This window comes from Rhinoderma darwinii, unplaced genomic scaffold, assembly GCF_050947455.1.
Source record: "Rhinoderma darwinii isolate aRhiDar2 unplaced genomic scaffold, aRhiDar2.hap1 Scaffold_941, whole genome shotgun sequence".
NCBI classification, from domain to species: Eukaryota; Metazoa; Chordata; class Amphibia; order Anura; family Rhinodermatidae; genus Rhinoderma; species Rhinoderma darwinii.
In genome coordinates this window covers 18,274-35,758 of record NW_027464516.1, presented here as the reverse complement: position 1 = coordinate 35,758, position 17,485 = coordinate 18,274, and the positions used below count along the sequence as shown (strand labels likewise).

At 45.6% G+C, this 17,485-nt stretch overlaps 1 protein-coding gene across 1 annotated transcript; it reads right to left on the bottom strand.

Annotated features, from left to right (window-relative positions):
- Positions 1-4,611: 4,611 nt before the first annotated feature.
- Positions 4,612-11,819, bottom strand: LOC142733364 (tau-tubulin kinase 1-like). Its single transcript, XM_075849530.1, has 3 exons — positions 11,481-11,819; positions 7,140-8,620; positions 4,612-5,985 (listed from the first exon to the last, which is right to left on the bottom strand). The coding sequence occupies exons 1-3, from the start codon at positions 11,817-11,819 to the stop codon at positions 5,562-5,564; spliced, it is 2,244 nt and encodes a 747-aa protein (XP_075705645.1). The 3' UTR covers positions 4,612-5,561.
- Positions 11,820-17,485: the final 5,666 nt, after the last annotated feature.

The window sequence follows — 17,485 nt, the reverse complement described above, 5'->3', positions numbered from 1 at the left end:
TGTACAGCTGGTATAAGTTATACATCTTCTTGTATATAGTGATATGGAGCATGCTGGTATAACCTGGGTATCTTCTGTATATAATTATATATGTACAGCTGGTATAAGTTATACATCTTCCTGTATATAGTGATATGGAGCATGCTGGTATAACCTGGGTATCTTCTGTATATAATTATATATGTACAGCTGGTATAAGTTATACATCTTCTTGTATATAGTGATATGGAGCATGCTGGTATAACCTGGGTATCTCCTGTATATAATTATATATGTACAGCAGGTATAAGTTATACATCTTCTTGTATATAGTGATATGGAGCATGCTGGTATAACCTGGGTATTTTCTGTATATAATTATATATGTACAGCTGGTATAAGTTATACATCTTCCTGTATATAGTGATATGGAGCATGCTGGTATAACCTGGGTATCTTCTGTATATAATTATATATGTATAGCCGGTATAAGTTATACATCTTCTTGTATATAGTGATATGGAGCATGCTGGTATAACCTGGGTATCTTCTGTATATAATTATATATGTACTGCTGGTATAAGTTATCCATCTTCTTGTATATAGTGATATGGAGCATGCTGGTATAACCTGGGTATCTTCTGTATATAATATATATGTACAGCTGGTATAAGTTATACATCTTCTTGTATATAGTGATATGGAGCATGCTGGTATAACCTGGATATCTTCTGTATATAGTTATATATGTACAGCTGGTATAAGTTATACATCTTCTTGTATATAGTGATATATATAGCATGCTGATATAACCTGGGTATATTCTGTATATAATTATTTATGTACAGCTGGTATAAGTTATACATCTTCTTGTATATAGTGATATAGAGCATGCTGGTATAACCTGGGTATCTTCTGTATATAATTATATATGTACAGCTGGTATAAGTTATACATCTTCTTGTATATAGTGATATGGAGCATGCTGGTATAACCTGGGTATCTTCTGTATATAATTATATAATTACAGCTGGTATAAGTTATACATCTTCTTGTATACAGTGATATGGAGCATGCTGGTATAACCTGGGTATCTTCTGTATATAATTATATAATTACAGCTGGTATAAGTTATACATCTTCTTGTATATAGTGATATGGAGCATGCTGGTATAACCCGGGTATCTTCTGTATATAATTATATAATTACAGCTGGTATAAGTTATACATCTTCTTGTATACAGTGATATGGAGCATGCTGGTATAACCTGGGTATCTTCTGTATATAATTATATATGTACAGCTGGTATAAGTTATACATCTTCTTGTATATAGAGATATGGAGCATGCTGGTATAACCTGGGTATCTTCTGTATATAATTATATATGTACAGCTGGTATAAGTTATACATCTTCTTGTATATAGTGATATGGAGCATGCTGGTATAACCTGGGTATCTTCTGTATATAATTATATAATTACAGCTGGTATAAGTTATACATCTTCTTGTATACAGTGATATGGAGCATGCTGGTATAACCTGGGTATCTTCTGTATATAATTATATAATTACAGCTGGTATAAGTTATACATCTTCTTGTATATAGTGATATGGAGCATGCTGGTATAACCCGGGTATCTTCTGTATATAATTATATAATTACAGCTGGTATAAGTTATACATCTTCTTGTATACAGTGATATGGAGCATGCTGGTATAACCTGGGTATCTTCTGTATATAATTATATATGTACAGCTGGTATAAGTTATACATCTTCTTGTATATAGTGATATGGGTCATGCTGGTATAACCTGGGTATCTTCTGTATATAATTATATATGTACAGCTGGTGTAAGTTATACATCTTCTTGTATATAGTGATATGGGGCATGCTGGTATAACCTGGGTATCTTCTGTATATAATTATATATATGTACAGCTGGTATAAGTTATACATCTTCCTGTATATAGTGATATGGAGCATGCTGGTATAACCTGGGTGTCTCCTGTATATAATTATATATGTACAGCTGGTATAAGTTATACATCTTCTTGTATATAGTGATATGGAGCATGCTGGTATAACCTGGGTATCTTCTGTATATAATTATATATGTACAGCTGGTATAAGTTATACATCTTCTTGTATATAGAGATATGGAGCATGCTGGTATAACCTGGGTATCTCCTGGTATAACATTATATAGATGACAATGCAGTGGAGTATTTTGGAATAAGTCGGGTTAGAAACCCCACGCTTGTGTTATGTGATTATAATGAGGTTTCTCGGTTATTAGGGTGCAGAGGATTGGTGCCTTGTGCTGCTGATTAGCTATAGGAGCTGTGAATGGGGCTGTTGTGCTACGTGTCTATGAGCATTTCTAGAATCTGGTTTACACAAGGACACATTCTCCGTCTGGCTGGATATAATATGTCTGTGTGGCTGGGACCACAGAGCTTCTTATGAGTGCACCATGAATATGGGAAGTGTGAGGCTCGTCAGATCTGTGTTTAGGATTCTATGAATGTAAATGTATGAATGGACACTATGAATGGATATTATGGCTGGACACTGGATGGATGAACACTATGGATGGATGGACACTATGGATGGATAGTATGGCTGGACACTGGATGGATGAACACTATGGATGGATGAACACTATGGATGGACACTATGGATGGATGGACACTATGGATGGATAGTATGAAGGGACACTATGGATGGATAGTAGTGCTGGACACTATGGATCGATGGACACTATGGATGGACACTATGGATGGACAGTATGGATGGACACCATGGATGGATGGACACTATGGATGGATAGTATGGATGGATAGTATGGATGGGCCTCTATGAAGGGACACTATGGATTGACACGATGGATGGACACTATGGATGGATAGTATAGATGGACACTATGGATGGATAGTATGGATGGACACTATGGATGAACCTTTATGAAGGGACACTATGGATTGACACTATGGATGGACACTTTAGATGGATAGTATAGATGGACACTATGGATGGATGGACACTATGAATGGACACTATGGATGGATAGTATGAAGGGACACTATGGATGGATAGTATGGCTGGACACTATGGATGGATATACACTATGGATGGATAGTATGGATGGACACTATGGATGGATGGACACTATGGATGGATAGTATGGATGGACACTATGGATGGATCTCTATGAAGGGACTCTATGGATTGACACTATGGATGGACACTATGGATGGATAGTATAGATTGACACTATGGATGGATAGTATATACTGACACTATGGATGGATAGTATGGATGGACACTATGGATGAATAGACACTATGGATGGACACTATGAATGGACACTATGGCTGGATAGTATAGATGGACATTATGGATGGATGGACACTATGGATGGATAGTATGAATGGACACTGTGGATGGACACTAGGGATGGACACTATGGATGGACAGTATGAATGGACACTATGGATGGACACTATGGATTGACACTATGGATGGATGGACACTATGGATGGATAGTATGAATGGACACTATGGATGGACACTAGGGATGGACATCAATAGCTACACCACTTCTGTTATCATTTTTATGCAGTCTCTTCAGGATTAACTCTATAATAATGTATGTTTGGTTGTGTTCTCATCCACTGAGTGACTTAATCCATCTCCCCGCTCCACTCTAGTGGTTTCTTCCATCCACTGCACACACCTGTCTCTGTGATATGGGAATTTCTGACCATGGCAATGCCACTGTCTCACTGCGCCCCCCTCACCAGAGTGTCCTTCATCTTTAGCTGTCCATAGACGCAACACAGCAATGGTCCACACTGGGGGGTTATGTCTATGGAGGTAGACACCTCTGATGCTACCCATTCCAGTAAAAATAATAGAGCTGGTCACAAGCCAACCGGTCTGATCCATTTCCCCAACAGAAGATGACAGACAGCTGGGCGCCCCTCATAGTCATGTCGGCAGATCTATCTACAATACAAATCTCATGCCAATGTCCAACACAAGAAATGCATGGTGTCCAGCCAGTCCCACCATCTACCGCATGAAACGGCTCCCGAGTGTCATGTGACTGTGGGAGGAGTTATCGTCTAACGAGGAGCGGAACGCAGAGGACGTCCTATGGTGCTGAGTGTCATGTGACTGTGGGAGGAGTTATAGTCTAACGAGGAGCGGAATGCAGAGTACGTCCTATGGTGCTGAGAGTCATGTGACTGTGGGAGGAGTTATAGTCTAACGAGGAGCGGAATGCAGAGGACGTCCTATGGTGCTGAGTGTCATGTGACTGTGGGAGGAGTTATAGTCTAACGAGGAGCGGAATGCAGAGGACGTCCTATGGTGCTGTGTCATGTGACTGTGGGAGGAGTTATAGTCTAACGAGGAGCGGAACGCAGAGGACGTCCTATGGTGCTGGGGCTGTGCTGGTAGGTGAGAGAAATACACAGATGTCCTTACGTTACGGGTATAGTCAGGTGGCGCACACTTGTCTCGTACTGAAGGGTTTGCAGTCCTGCCTTAAGATCTGGGACTTTTACGTCCACCACTTACTCCACTCCTCACACACATCAGACTCATGTAATAAGACGCAACCGTTGTATAGCAGGCTTTATTTCATGATATAATGGGATGTGGCTATGTAATAAGAAGCGTTATGTACTGCTGCTCCTCCCCCGAGTCTATAGAGCATGTGGGGAGAACAGATCCTCCGTCCTCCATGTGTCTGCCGCTTCCCCGTGACGTGTGTGAGTTCGGCCCGGCACATATGGGGACTGTTACAATCTGATTGCGGTGTGTAAACAATTTTGGACAAGTTCTCTGATCCCCTGTGATCGCCACGCAGTCCAAGATCTTCTCGTTCTGAAACTGGGGAATGTACAAATCTACCGCCCGGACTCATCGTCTTTGTGCTGCATTATGGTATATGGTGGTGCCTCAAAGAAAAACAGAAGAAGTGCATGAGGTGGAGTCGGCTGTGTCATGGGGTCCCGTCTGTGCTCAACCCTTGTACTCAACCTTCTGCACCTTCATCATGAATACTAGGAAGTCTCTGAGGGACATTTATTTGCGAGCCCCGTGTCTGGGACAATGCACTGAGATATCCGTCCCTGCTGTAGGAATGCATAGCACATACTATATACAGTATATGATTAGTGTATGCTGACGGCTGCAGAGCTAACAGTCTACTGATGGACCTAGGAGAGCGAGGAGTCATGGCAGCTCCCCCCGTGCACTTCAGTCTGATGCCGTCGTCATCGCTCCCCTCCCGGCTGCTCCTGTAACCTTGGTCAGCAGTTCCACACAGTGAATATGGGCTCGTCATTTGTAGTTCGGACTTTCAGAATATTGTGGTCGTTTTGAAACTCTTAATCTTAGCAACAGACCGTCAAATGTGAAAATAAAATGATCAGTATGTGATGAGCAGAGCTCTGTCCCCAGTGTACAGTCCTCATCTGGGACTGTGTATTGCGTAGCACAGGTTGAATGAAGAGCAATGGTCCTCAGCTGAGCGGACATGAGGCTAGTGTGGGCCGCCGCAGGGCCATTATCTGCCGCTGCCTCTCCCGTCACTTGTGCCCTGCTTTGCTTTGGTTGCCAGATTCTGCACTTGCACCTTCAGTCTTTGTCCCTTTCTTGCAACAGCCGGAGTTGCTGGACACTCGCCGGGGACCTGGGCGCGTGGCTGAAATTTGGGAGTGGGTTGTACACGGGGAGTTGCAGTAACTGGTCTTCTCTGCCGGGATGGAGATGGACTTTCTGTTCTGGACAGGGACTGGCTTCGCGGAGATGCGCTGAGCGTTCGCACTGGGATGACTGGACTCTTGGGTGGTCCACGACTGACCCTCCGTACATTGGTTCTAGAAGAGATTGGACTTGAAAGAGGTGGGAGCCTCATATGTAGGGATTTAGGCTTGTGGTCAGGGGAGAGCCAAGCGGTGCCACCGACAGCTGCCCGGGGAGGCTGGAACCTATGAAGGTCAAATGTAGGTCATGAGAAAGAGCAACAACATACAAAGTAAAGGAGACAAGTGTGGACCCGTATTTGGGAAGAGACCTCAAACACCAGGGAAACATAGGAGGGGTGCAAATAAACAGTCATTGGGTATGTTACCTAGCATGGGTGCAGGGCTGAGCCTACGGGTAGCCGGGTTGTAATAATAATAATAATAATAATAATATATCAGATGGATTACTGCCTGTGGTATTATATAAGATATTACCGGCTTCTCCAGGATGTTAACATTGATGGCCTATCTTGGGACGAGCCTCAGTACCAGACACCGCCGCTTGTACAGTAGAGGTGCTGTGCCAATGTACACAATGCAGGGGGAAGGTGCTGATTAACAGGTCCCAGAGGTCAGACCCCACCAATCAAACATGGATGGCCTATTCTAAGGACAGGCCATCAATCGTAAAGACCCGGATGGCCCCTCAAAAGTGGAACTCTGATAAATAATTGAAGATTCAGCTTTAGACCACCCCCATGTACCGGCCTGAATATTGCAGCACCGGCACAAGCAACATGGTAGATAGCAAGAGAAATACGCCAACTGCCAAGCATTGGAGTGTAGTATTTGCAATACCGTGGCTCATGGCAGTGCTCAGCGGTCAAATTGTCAGTACAGGCGGAGACTTGGTAGAGGATCTCCGGAGTAACCGCATTCACATTGGGGGCATTTACAGCTTCATGGGACTGGGCAAAAGCTGAACTTTCATATTTTGCCTGGAGTTCCACTTGGAATCCTCGGCATGTGGGTAACTTGGGTAAGAAAACACAGTTCATGTCTTCACCCACAAGCTCTAGGTCTAACGATGATCCCGCTGGGTAGAGGTGGTTACGGTCAGTATGATTCAGCCTGATTCCCGCCGCCCACGTGTCTGCCCATAGAATACATTGGGCGGGTTGAGTCGTCATCACATTATCCACTACAATTCCCCTTGATCAGTTCACACAGTGTAACGATGGGGCGATCGATCTGCTCAGTTCCATTCCTAGCCACAAACCTATGAAAATGTAATCTGTAGGCATCAAACTCCATTGTCTAAACCCCCCCTCTCTATCGGTCAGGTGATATTTGCCATGTCACATCTTCCTCTATCCTATAGTCTCATCATTTCTTACCTTAGTGCTGCTGTCGTTTCTTTGAGTTTGCTGACACTTGGGGATGGTGGACCCGTCAGTCGTAGATCCTTTACCGGTGAGATGGGACGTGGGATCCTGCTTTTCGTATACTCCTCCTTTCTCATGCAGATTGGCTTCCCTTTGCCAACTTTTCTAGGAGTTGAGTCGTCCAACTCATGGGTGTCTTCCTCAGACCCGGTCGTGGACAGAGTCTCCGATGTTCTCCTCCGCTCTTCACTAGATGAAGCAGTTGATGAACCTGCGGAGGCCAAACGCTGGAGTCGAATCTGCCTTTTTTCCATCACGAGGCGAGCCAGATCCAGTTGCTTAGTTTTCTTTTGGAATCTCTCTTTGGCAGAGTTTGACATCGACTTATCTGATCCTGTGTCCTCTTCTGACAAGAATACAGGGATGCGACTTCTGAAGCGCACTCCATCAGCCCGGATCAGAGCCTCGCTGGTGCCACGGTGGCTTTCATTAAGGTCATCGGTGGAAAGCACAATCGTTTCTTGCTCGGTGTCTCCTTTCAAAGCCGCATTCATAATGTCTTTCCCTAACTGCTCTTCAGATTTGCTTACTCCATTAGCTGCATGTTGATCTGTTGCCCCTTCATCATGACGTGGTGACGATACAAAGGGTTCAATCTCCACTATTTCCGCAGCCTTCTGTCCCCGCACATCACGCTCTTCAGTTTCCTCAATAATCGCCTCATCAACGTGTCCTGGGACTGGATGCTCCTCTAATTTCATCAGCTGCCCAGTGGAAGACATAACATTTAAGTGCGACTTTTCAGCAATGTGAACAAATGTGCGTTCAACTTTGGTAAAAGGGGAGGAGGCGGTAGCGGTGGCAGCAGCGATGCAAGGTGGTTTTGGTTCGGATTTAAGTATGGAAGATAAGGTACCTGGTTCAGACACATCCAACTGACTGCCCGAGGGTTGGGGCTTCTCTCCTTGAGGTGTCAAGGCAGCAAGAGTTCCCAGGTCAAGATCCGGCATGAGGTCATTAGTGACTGGAGACTTCTTCAAGTCTCCAGGAGAAAACAGCACTAAGGTCTTGGAGCCTTCCTCCAGTTCTAGGTCATTCTCTGCCGTGGAGGCTCGTCCTCGTGAGTCCTTTTGGTCATCTGCCAGTAATGTAGACGGAGCCCCTTCCTGACTCCTCTCTGTACTTTTCTGACTGACGTCACTGCTGGATCCACTCTGCAGATCTATATCCTCTCCCAGAAACTCAGCCTCCTCTTCCTCTGTCCCCTCCTCAGTTTCTTCATCCCGTGGACATCTGCCATTGATGATAATGTGGGGTTCTGGAGCATGCATTGCCGGCAGGACCACGCTGGAGAAGTCCACCTTCTTCATCCGGTGTGGCACACGCAACAGTTCTTTGCTATCTGAGATGTCTTTCTTGAAGTCTTGGTAAGGCAAGAATAAAGGCACCACCTTGGGCATTCCATTAAGTTCAAAGTGCTTCAGGTTGAGGACCTGCGTAAGAGACACAAAAATACCGTTGGTTACAGTAACGTGGCTGCTGCAGTCAAAAGTCCATTCAATTCAACCCCTAAAGAAAAGCCCCTCTACAATCCAAACAATGAAGTAAATATAAACCCCCTAATACTGGTGTCCCAATAATGAGAATACAATGCGCATTTCCACAACAAGTCATTAGGTGACAGAGGGGCAGATATCAGGGCTGCTGCGGGGGCAGATGTCAGGGCTGCTGCGGGGGCAGATATCAGGGCTGCTGCGGGGGCAGATGTCAGGGCTGCTGCGGGGGCAGATGTCAGGGCTGCTGCGGGGGCAGATATCAGGGCTGCTGCGGGGGCAGATGTCAGGGCTGCTGCGGGGGCAGATATCAGGGCTGCTGCGGGGGCAGATATCAGGGCTGCTGCGGGGGCAGATATCAGGGCTGCTGCGGGGGCAGATATCAGGGCTGCTGCGGGGGCAGATATCAGGGCTGCTACGGGGGCAGATATCAGGGCTGCTGCGGGGGCAGATATCAGGGCTGCTGCGGGGGCGGGATCTGGGGCGACGTTAAACCTGCATTTGGATGAGGTTTGTGGGGTATTTTATAAAAAAAACAGACTCCCGGCATCTCTGACCTGTCACACATAAGCTCCATTATCAGATAATCTCCGAACGACAAGGTTCCCCCTTAAGGGTTTAATAATCCAATGGTATAGTGGTGTGAAAACGAGGCATAGGGGTGTGATAATGTATAGGGGTGCCATCACATGGTATATTGGTGTGATAACGAGGCATAGGGGTGCCATTACGTGGTATGGTGGTGTGGTAATGAGTTATAGGGGTGTGATAAAGTATAGGGGTGCCATCACGTGGTATAGGGGTGTGGTAATGAGTTATAGGGGTGTGATAAAGTATAGGGGTGCCATCACGTGGTATAGGGGTGTGGTAATGAGTTATAGGGGTGCCATCCCGTGGTATAGGGGTGTGATAATGAGTTATAGGGGTGTCATCATGTGGTATAGGGGTGTGATAATGAGTTATAGGGTCGTCATCACGTGGTATAGGGGTGTGATAATGAGTTATAGGGGTGCCATCACGTGGTATAGGGGTGTGATAATGAGTTATAGGGGTGTCATCACATGGTATAAGGGTGTGATAGAGATATAGGGGTGTCATCACGTGGTATAGGGGGGTGTGATAACGAGGAAAGGGGTGTCATCACGTGGTATAGGGGTGTGATAATGAGTTTTAGGGGTGTCATCACGTGGTATAGGGGTGTGATAATGAGTTATAGGGGTGCCATCATGTGGCATGGTGGTGTGGTAATGAGTTATAGGGGTGTGATAAAGTATAGGGGTGTCATCACGCGGTATAGGTGTGTGATAATGAGTTATAGGGGTATCATCATGTGGTATAGGGGTGTGATGATGAGTTATAGGGGCATCATCACGTGGTATAGGGGTGTGATAACAAGGAATAGGGTGCCAATCACATGGTATTGGTATAAAGATGGGCTTCAGGAACTGAACTTACCTGGACTTGACCTCTGGACTCCTCAGTCGCACTTTGCAGCATTAAGGGCTTTGGACGCCTTTTGGAATAGTTTTCTATTGAGTTGCATTTATTTATCACTTTTGTAATCAAATTTTATTAAAAAAGCCGTTCTGAGCCGAATCGGTCAGTAAACTGCACTGACGGCTCGGCTGACAGCAGATTCTGAGTGATTTTCTAAGCTCAGTCTCTGATTCAGTCAAAGTGGATCCAGTGCAGCTCACTGAAAGATTCGGCTTGGAACGGCATTCTGCAGCCCCTCTGCATTGTGATACGTAGAAGCTGCAGAAGGAAAACTCAACTTGTTTTTACATAAAAGTCAATTACAAAAGTTATTTTCTATTATCACTAAAGAAATGCATTAGAGCCGTGTTCACATCAGCGTAAGTTAGTTTCCGTCGGGTTAACCCCTCAGCGGAAAATCAAATGGAAACCTTCGCTTCCATTTCCCTCAGCATTGAACTCAATGGTGACAGAATCCTAGCTAATGGTTTCCGTCAGTCACCGTTGTGGCGGTTCCGTCGACTGTAGAAATGGAAGCAAAGGTTTCCAATTGATTTTCCGCTGAGGGGTTAACCCGATGTTGTAAACCTCAGACGGAAACGAGTGGTGATGTGAACACAGTCCTTGATTGTTCTAGCTTTGCTCAGTCATGTTTTCTGCATCGATTGCAATTGCCTTGCAGCCAATCACAGTAATTGCTGCCCTACATTAACCCACAGTCTAGTACTTCCAGTGCCTGATTATTCTGGCTGGTCAGTGATCCAGCTTTCTTGTGCTTATCTTCTATTACTCTCCTTGTACACCAAACTCTCTACTTGTGTACCGAACCTTTCATTACATCTGACCATGGTTGATCTCTCTACTTGTGTACTGAACTATGCATTACATCTGACCACGGCCGATCTCTCTACTTGCACACCAATCCTTTGATTACGTCTGACCACGGCTGATCTCTCTACTTGTGTACTGAACTCTGCATTACAGCTGACCACGGCTGATCTCTCTATTGTGCACCAATCCTTTAATTTCATCTGACCACGGCCGATCTCTCCACTTGTGTACTGAACCTTTCATTTCATCTGAGCACGGCTGATCTCTCTTCTTGTGTACCGAACTTTACATTTCATCTGACCACGGCTGATCTCTCCACTTGTGTACCGAACCTTTCATTTCATCTGACCACGGCCGATCTCTCTACCTGTGTACTGAACTGTGCATTACATCTGACCACGGCTGATCTCTCTACCTGTGTACTGAACTGTGCATTACATCTGACCACGGCTGATCTCTCTACTTGTGCACCAATCCTTTAATTTCATCTGACCACGGCTGATCTCTCCACTTGTGTACCGAACCTTTCATTACATCTGACCACGGCTGATCTTTCCACTTGTGTACTGAACCTTTCATTACATCTGACCACAGCTGATCTCTCTACTTGTGTACCGAACCTTTCATTACATCTGACCACGGCTGATCTTTCTACTTGTGTACTGAACTCTGCATTACATCTGACCACGGCTGATCTCTCTACCTGTGCACCAATCCTTTGATTACGTCTGACCACGGCTGATCTCTCTACTTGTGTACTGAACTCTGCATTACATCTGACCACGGCTGAGCTCTCCACTTGTGTACTGAACCTTTCATTTAATCTGACCATGGCTGATCTCTCTACTTGTGTATTGAACTATGCATTACATCTGACCACGGCCGATCTCTCTACCTGTGTACTGAACTGTGCATTACATCTGACCACGGCTGATCTCTCTACTTGTGCACCGAACCTTTCATTTCATCTGACCACGGCCGATCTCTCCACTTCTGTACCGAACCTTTCATTACATCTGACCACGGCTGATCTCTCTACCTGTGCACCAATCCTTTCATTTCATCTGACCACGGCCGATCTCTGCACTTGTGTACTGAACCTTTCATTTCATCTGACCACAGCTGATCTCTCTACTTGTGCACCGAACCTTTAATTTCATCTGACCACGGCTGATCTCTCTACTTGTGTATTGAACTATGAATTACATTTGACCACGGCCGATCTCTCTACCTGTGTACTGAACTGTGCATTACATATGACCACGGCTGATCTCTCTACTTGTGTACTGAACCTTTCATTACATCTGACCACAGCTGATCTCTCTACTTGTGCACCAATCCTTTCATTACATCTGATCACGGCTGATCTCTCCACTTGTGTACCGAACCTTTCATTACATCTGACCACGGCTTATCTCTCTACTTGTGTACTGAACCTTTTATTACATCTGACCATGCTTGATCTCTCCACTTCTGTAACTAACCTTTCATTACATCTGACTACGGCCGATCTCTATACTTGTGTACTGAACCTTTCATTACATCTGACCACGTCTGATCTCTCTATTTGTGTACTGAACCTTTCATTACGTCTGACCACGGCCGATCTCTATACTTGTGTACTGAACCTTTCATTACATCTGACCACGTCTGATCTCTCTATTTGTGTACTGAACCTTTCATTACGTCTGACCACGGCCGATCTCTCTACTTGTGCACCGAACCTTTCATTTCATCTGACCACGGCCGATCTCTCCACTTCTGTACCGAACCTTTCATTACATCTGACCACGGCTGATCTCTCTACTTGTGTACTGAACCTTTCATTACATCTGACCACAGCTGATCTCTCTACTTGTGCACCAATCCTTTCATTACATCTGATCACGGCTGATCTCTCCACTTGTGTACCGAACCTTTCATTACATCGGACCACGGCTTATCTCTCTACTTGTGTACTGAACCTTTTATTACATCTGACCATGCTTGATCTCTCCACTTCTGTAACTAACCTTTCATTACATCTGACTACGGCCGATCTCTATACTTGTGTACTGAACCTTTCATTACATCTGACCACGTCTGATCTCTCTATTTGTGTACTGAACCTTTCATTACGTCTGACCACGGCCGATCTCTCTACTTGTGTACTGAACCCTGCATTACTTAGGACCACTAAGTATCTGATCTTATTCCTTGTGTACTGAACCCTGCATTACATCTAATCTCTCTTCTACTTGTGTACTAATCTCTGCATTACAGTCCATGGCTGATCTTTCTACAAGTGTACTGAACCCTGCATTATTTCTGACTACAGATCAGCTGTCTAATTGCGTATCGAACCCTGCGTTACATCTGATTAAAAAGAATAACTGTCATGTGCCCCTCCTATTGGATCCCAGACCTCAGGACCAGTATTGTTACAATGGGTTATGATCACATGGCATTAGGGGAATACGTGGAATAGGGGTGTGATCACATGGTATAGGGAAGGTGATCATGTGGTGTAGAGTTTATTCACATCGCAGGTGGTGATCACATGGTCAAAGAGTGAGATCCTGCGGTATAGGGGGTGTGTTTACATGGTATAAGTGATCATGTAATGTGGGTGTGGCTTGTTTACAGATAGTCACATTACACGTGGTATCTTTACACTCTTTATTATTGCATACAATACATTTCCCTTTGTTTGCGTCTATGTAAAATCGCCAAGAAGCCGTGTCACTTTCGCCGACAGATTACCTTAGCGATTCCTTTGGATATTGTAAAAAAATTTCTAAATAATTTACAAAAAAAAACAAAAAACATTTTTACTATAAGTCCCCATCACATGATGCTGCGAGCTGAGCCGCAGAGGTGAACATGGTGCTGCCTGTGGCATAAACAGAAGAGCCAATCAGAATCCACCTCCTCACCTCAATTATCGCGCATCATGTAAATCCACCAATCAGAACGTTGCATGCACCAGACTTTCCTACACAGTCGCTTTCAGCCAAGTTCTTCGGGGGACTCTAGCTCACAGTTTCCGTAAGACCTTATATGGTATAAAAGTTAGCGGGTCAGCGAAACGCACGTGGCGGCAGAGGTGGCGGCCAGTCGACAGGTCACCTTCCTGGTTACGTAGGGGCCGCGCCGCAGACCCTGTAACTTTCAGCAGCAGAATCAATATAAATTCAAGCTCAGAGAGGGGAGTTCTGGGTAATAGACAGCAGATCCCCTCCTCAAATGAGGTCTGCATTTGTACTCCGCGGAGGAAGCACAGGAATCCCCCTATCCCATATAATGTCCAGGTAACAACCGCAGGGACCATCTCCAGGGCCACATCTCCCCCCACCGCCTGAAGGAACATACACAGCATATAAGAAGCAGCTGCCTTTTATATCCCCTCCCCAAGTGTATGTAGGGTGGAGTGTAGTAGAGTAAGAGGGTGGAGTTACATGGAGTAAGGGTCATATGGAGGGTTATAGGGTGTAATAGGGAGAATCACAGGGAGTAATAGGTGGAACTATAGTGAGAAGTTATATGAAATAGTAAGCGGAGTACTAGGGGGAGTTATGTGGTGGAGTTACAAGGAATAATAGAAAGTCATAGAGAGGAACTATAGGATGAGGGCACAAGATGTAAGTCCTTCCTATTTTCCATATAACTCTGCCGAGTGAAGTAATAGGAGTCACATGGAGGGCTATAGGGTGTAATAGGGAGAATCACAGGGAGTAATATGTGGGATTATAGCGGGGAGTTATATGGAGTAGTAAGAAGAGTACTCGGGGGAGTTATAAAGAAAAAATATAAGAATTTATAATGTGGAGTTAGAAGTATTAGGAGGCGTTATAAGGTGGAGTTAGAAGTAATAACAGGAGGCGTTATAATGTGGAGTTAGAAGTAATAACAGGAGGCGTTATAATGTGGAGTTAGAAGTAATAACAGGAGGCGTTATAATGTGGAGTTAGAAGTAATAGAAGGCGTTATAAGGTGGAGTTAGAAGTATTAGGAGGCGTTATAAGGTGGAGTTAGAAGTAATAACAGGAGGCGTTATAATGTGGAGTTAGAAGTAATAACAGGAGGCGTTATAAGGTGGAGTTAGAAGTATTAGGAGGCGTTATAATGTGGAGTTAGAAGTAATAACAGGAGGCGTTATAATGTGGAGTTAGAAGTAATAACAGGAGGCGTTATAATGTGGAGTTAGAAGTAATAGAAGGCGTTATAAGGTGGAGTTAGAAGTATTAGGAGGCATTATAAGGTGGAGTTAGAAGTAATAACAGGAGGCGTTATAAGGTGGAGTTAGAAGTAATAGGAGGTGTTATAAGGTGGAGTTAGAAGTATTAGGAGGCGTTATAAGGTGGAGTTAGAAGTAACAGGAGGCGTTATAATGTGGAGTTAGAAGTAATAGAAGGCGTTATAAGGTGGAGTTAGAAGTAATAACAGGAGGCGTTATAAGGTGGAGTTAGAAGTAATAGGAGGTGTTATAAGGTGGAGTTAGAAGTATTAGGAGGCGTTATAAGGTGGAGTTAGAAGTAATAACAGGAGGCGTTATAATGTGGAGTTAGAAGTAATAGGAGGCGTTATAAGGTGGAGTTAGAAGTAATAGGTGTTATAATGTGGAGTTAGAAGTAACAGGAGGCGTTATAATGTGGAGTTAGAAGTAACAGGAGGCGTTATAAGGTGGAGTTAGAAGTAATAGGAGGTGTTATAATGTGGAGTTAGAAGTAACAGGAGGCGTTATAAGGTGGAGTTAGAAGTATTAGGAGGCGTTATAAGGTGGAGTTAGAAGTAATAACAGGAGGCGTTATAAGGTGGAGTTAGAGGGAAGAGTCATACATGGGGTTTTATGGCAGATTATGAAATAATGGCAGAGGTTATATAATGAATGGGTGGAGTTGTATGATATACTAGGAGGAGCTATATAGAAAATAGGAGGAGTTACATGTATATGGAGATCTAAGAAGAGAATGACCACAGTCCGTCCACCCTCTGTACGACGTGACGCACTATGGCGGCACCTATAACACTGACATCACGTCCGGCATGGAGCGCGGTCACTTTATATGCTGCGGTTCCTTCATTTTCCCAGCACACCTTTGATTGCGGGGGGCATAGGTAGGCACAGCAGGGTAGTATGGGGGCGGGCAGGTGGTGCAGGCGTGCAAGTGAGGCATGCAGTCCCCTGTGCCCAGTCACATCTTCCTTCTGCAGTGCAAATGGTCTCTCAGAGACCAATAACTGAAAGAAGACGGCGCGTCCAGTCCCACAGACGCCGTTATAGTCCCGGAACATCGTCCAAGGTGGAAGCAGCAACAGAAGAAGCGATCAACCAGCGCCAAGCTGGAGCCGAGGTAACGGGAGAGCACGGCTACAGGACGGGGTTTATGAGCGCAGACATTGTCCTCGTCCAATGAGAATGGCCAGACGCTGGGGGTCTCCATAATGTGCTGCCCCTTTATATAGCTCCGGTGCGGATGCCTGACGACTCCGCGGTGGGCAGACACTATACAGAAGCAGCCACGTGGAGTCCGCATTATCACGCATAGTGGCCTCCAGCCGGGGGAAGTTCTGGATTCAGCAGGACGTCTTCAGACGCGGAGCTCAACCATGGGCACGGCCTTGACGCCATTGTATCGCTTTCCAGCAGGCTGCTCTTCATCCCTCCCACGGACAGCCCGGTACGGCTATGTTTTATGAGTGAAGCGTGCCCACACCTGCTGGAGCTGCGAGCGTGAGATACGGAGCACAGAGGGCACCAGTCTGTGGTTACCGGCAGGCAGTGGTGGGTGCCGGCGGTGAGGCAGACGTATGGGGCTGCTCTCTGCGGATCGGCTGCGCTGGATGAAGGTGCCGGAAGGATGTGGGTAATGCTCGGTCTCCAGTGTAGAGGATGAGAAGACGGAAGATGCCAGTCTACGCAGGGGGCTGTACCTCGGCAGGGGGTGCTGGGAGAACCTGTCCTCCTCCAGCTGAAAAACATCAAGAAGAGCGGAGGGAAAGGAGTCAGGCAATGAGGAGACTTTCTTGCGGCTTCTAGCTAGGTGTGGCGTGAGTGCATGCTGTGCGCGTCTTCGGGAGCACCCTGTATCTCGGACCTGCACCACCTGCCCCTCCCCAATGAGCTCCCCTTATGGGGGGATAAAGCTGCTGAGCTGGGAGAGATGAGAGGCGTCCGTCGTACAGTCACAATAAACCACGTTACAGATTATTGAATGGCGGGAGGTACGCGCTGACGGCAGCGTTACTCATCCTCGGAGTAATTAGTCACCGCCCTTATGACCCGTCCATACACAAGCCGATTACCCACCTACAGTCCTCGGGACCTACTCTGGCCACATGGATGGATGGGACAGTCCCAACAAGCAGTGTCACTGTGGAAAAACGTGGCGGCCAGAGGATCCGGTGAGGGACATTATACACAAGTACAAAAGCATCACAACTATGAACCAGGGCGTACTACACACCGCCTCACAATATACACACATCCTGGGCTGGGGAGGGGTCTGTGACACTGAG

What these genes read in the sequence shown, in the direction of transcription:
- LOC142733364 (XM_075849530.1), bottom strand. Translation starts at nt 11,819, where the DNA reads ATGGTCAGATTAAATGAAAGGTTCAGTACACAAGTGGAGAGCTCAGCC. An exon ending in AAGTGGAGAGATCAGCCGTG is followed by an intron (nt 8,621 to 11,480) that starts GTCAGATGAAAT and finishes TCTCTTACGCAG; the next exon opens with GTCCTCAACCTGAAGCACTT. An exon ending in GAAACGACAGCAGCACTAAG is followed by an intron (nt 5,986 to 7,139) that starts GTAAGAAATGAT and finishes TGACCTTCATAG; the next exon opens with GTTCCAGCCTCCCCGGGCAG.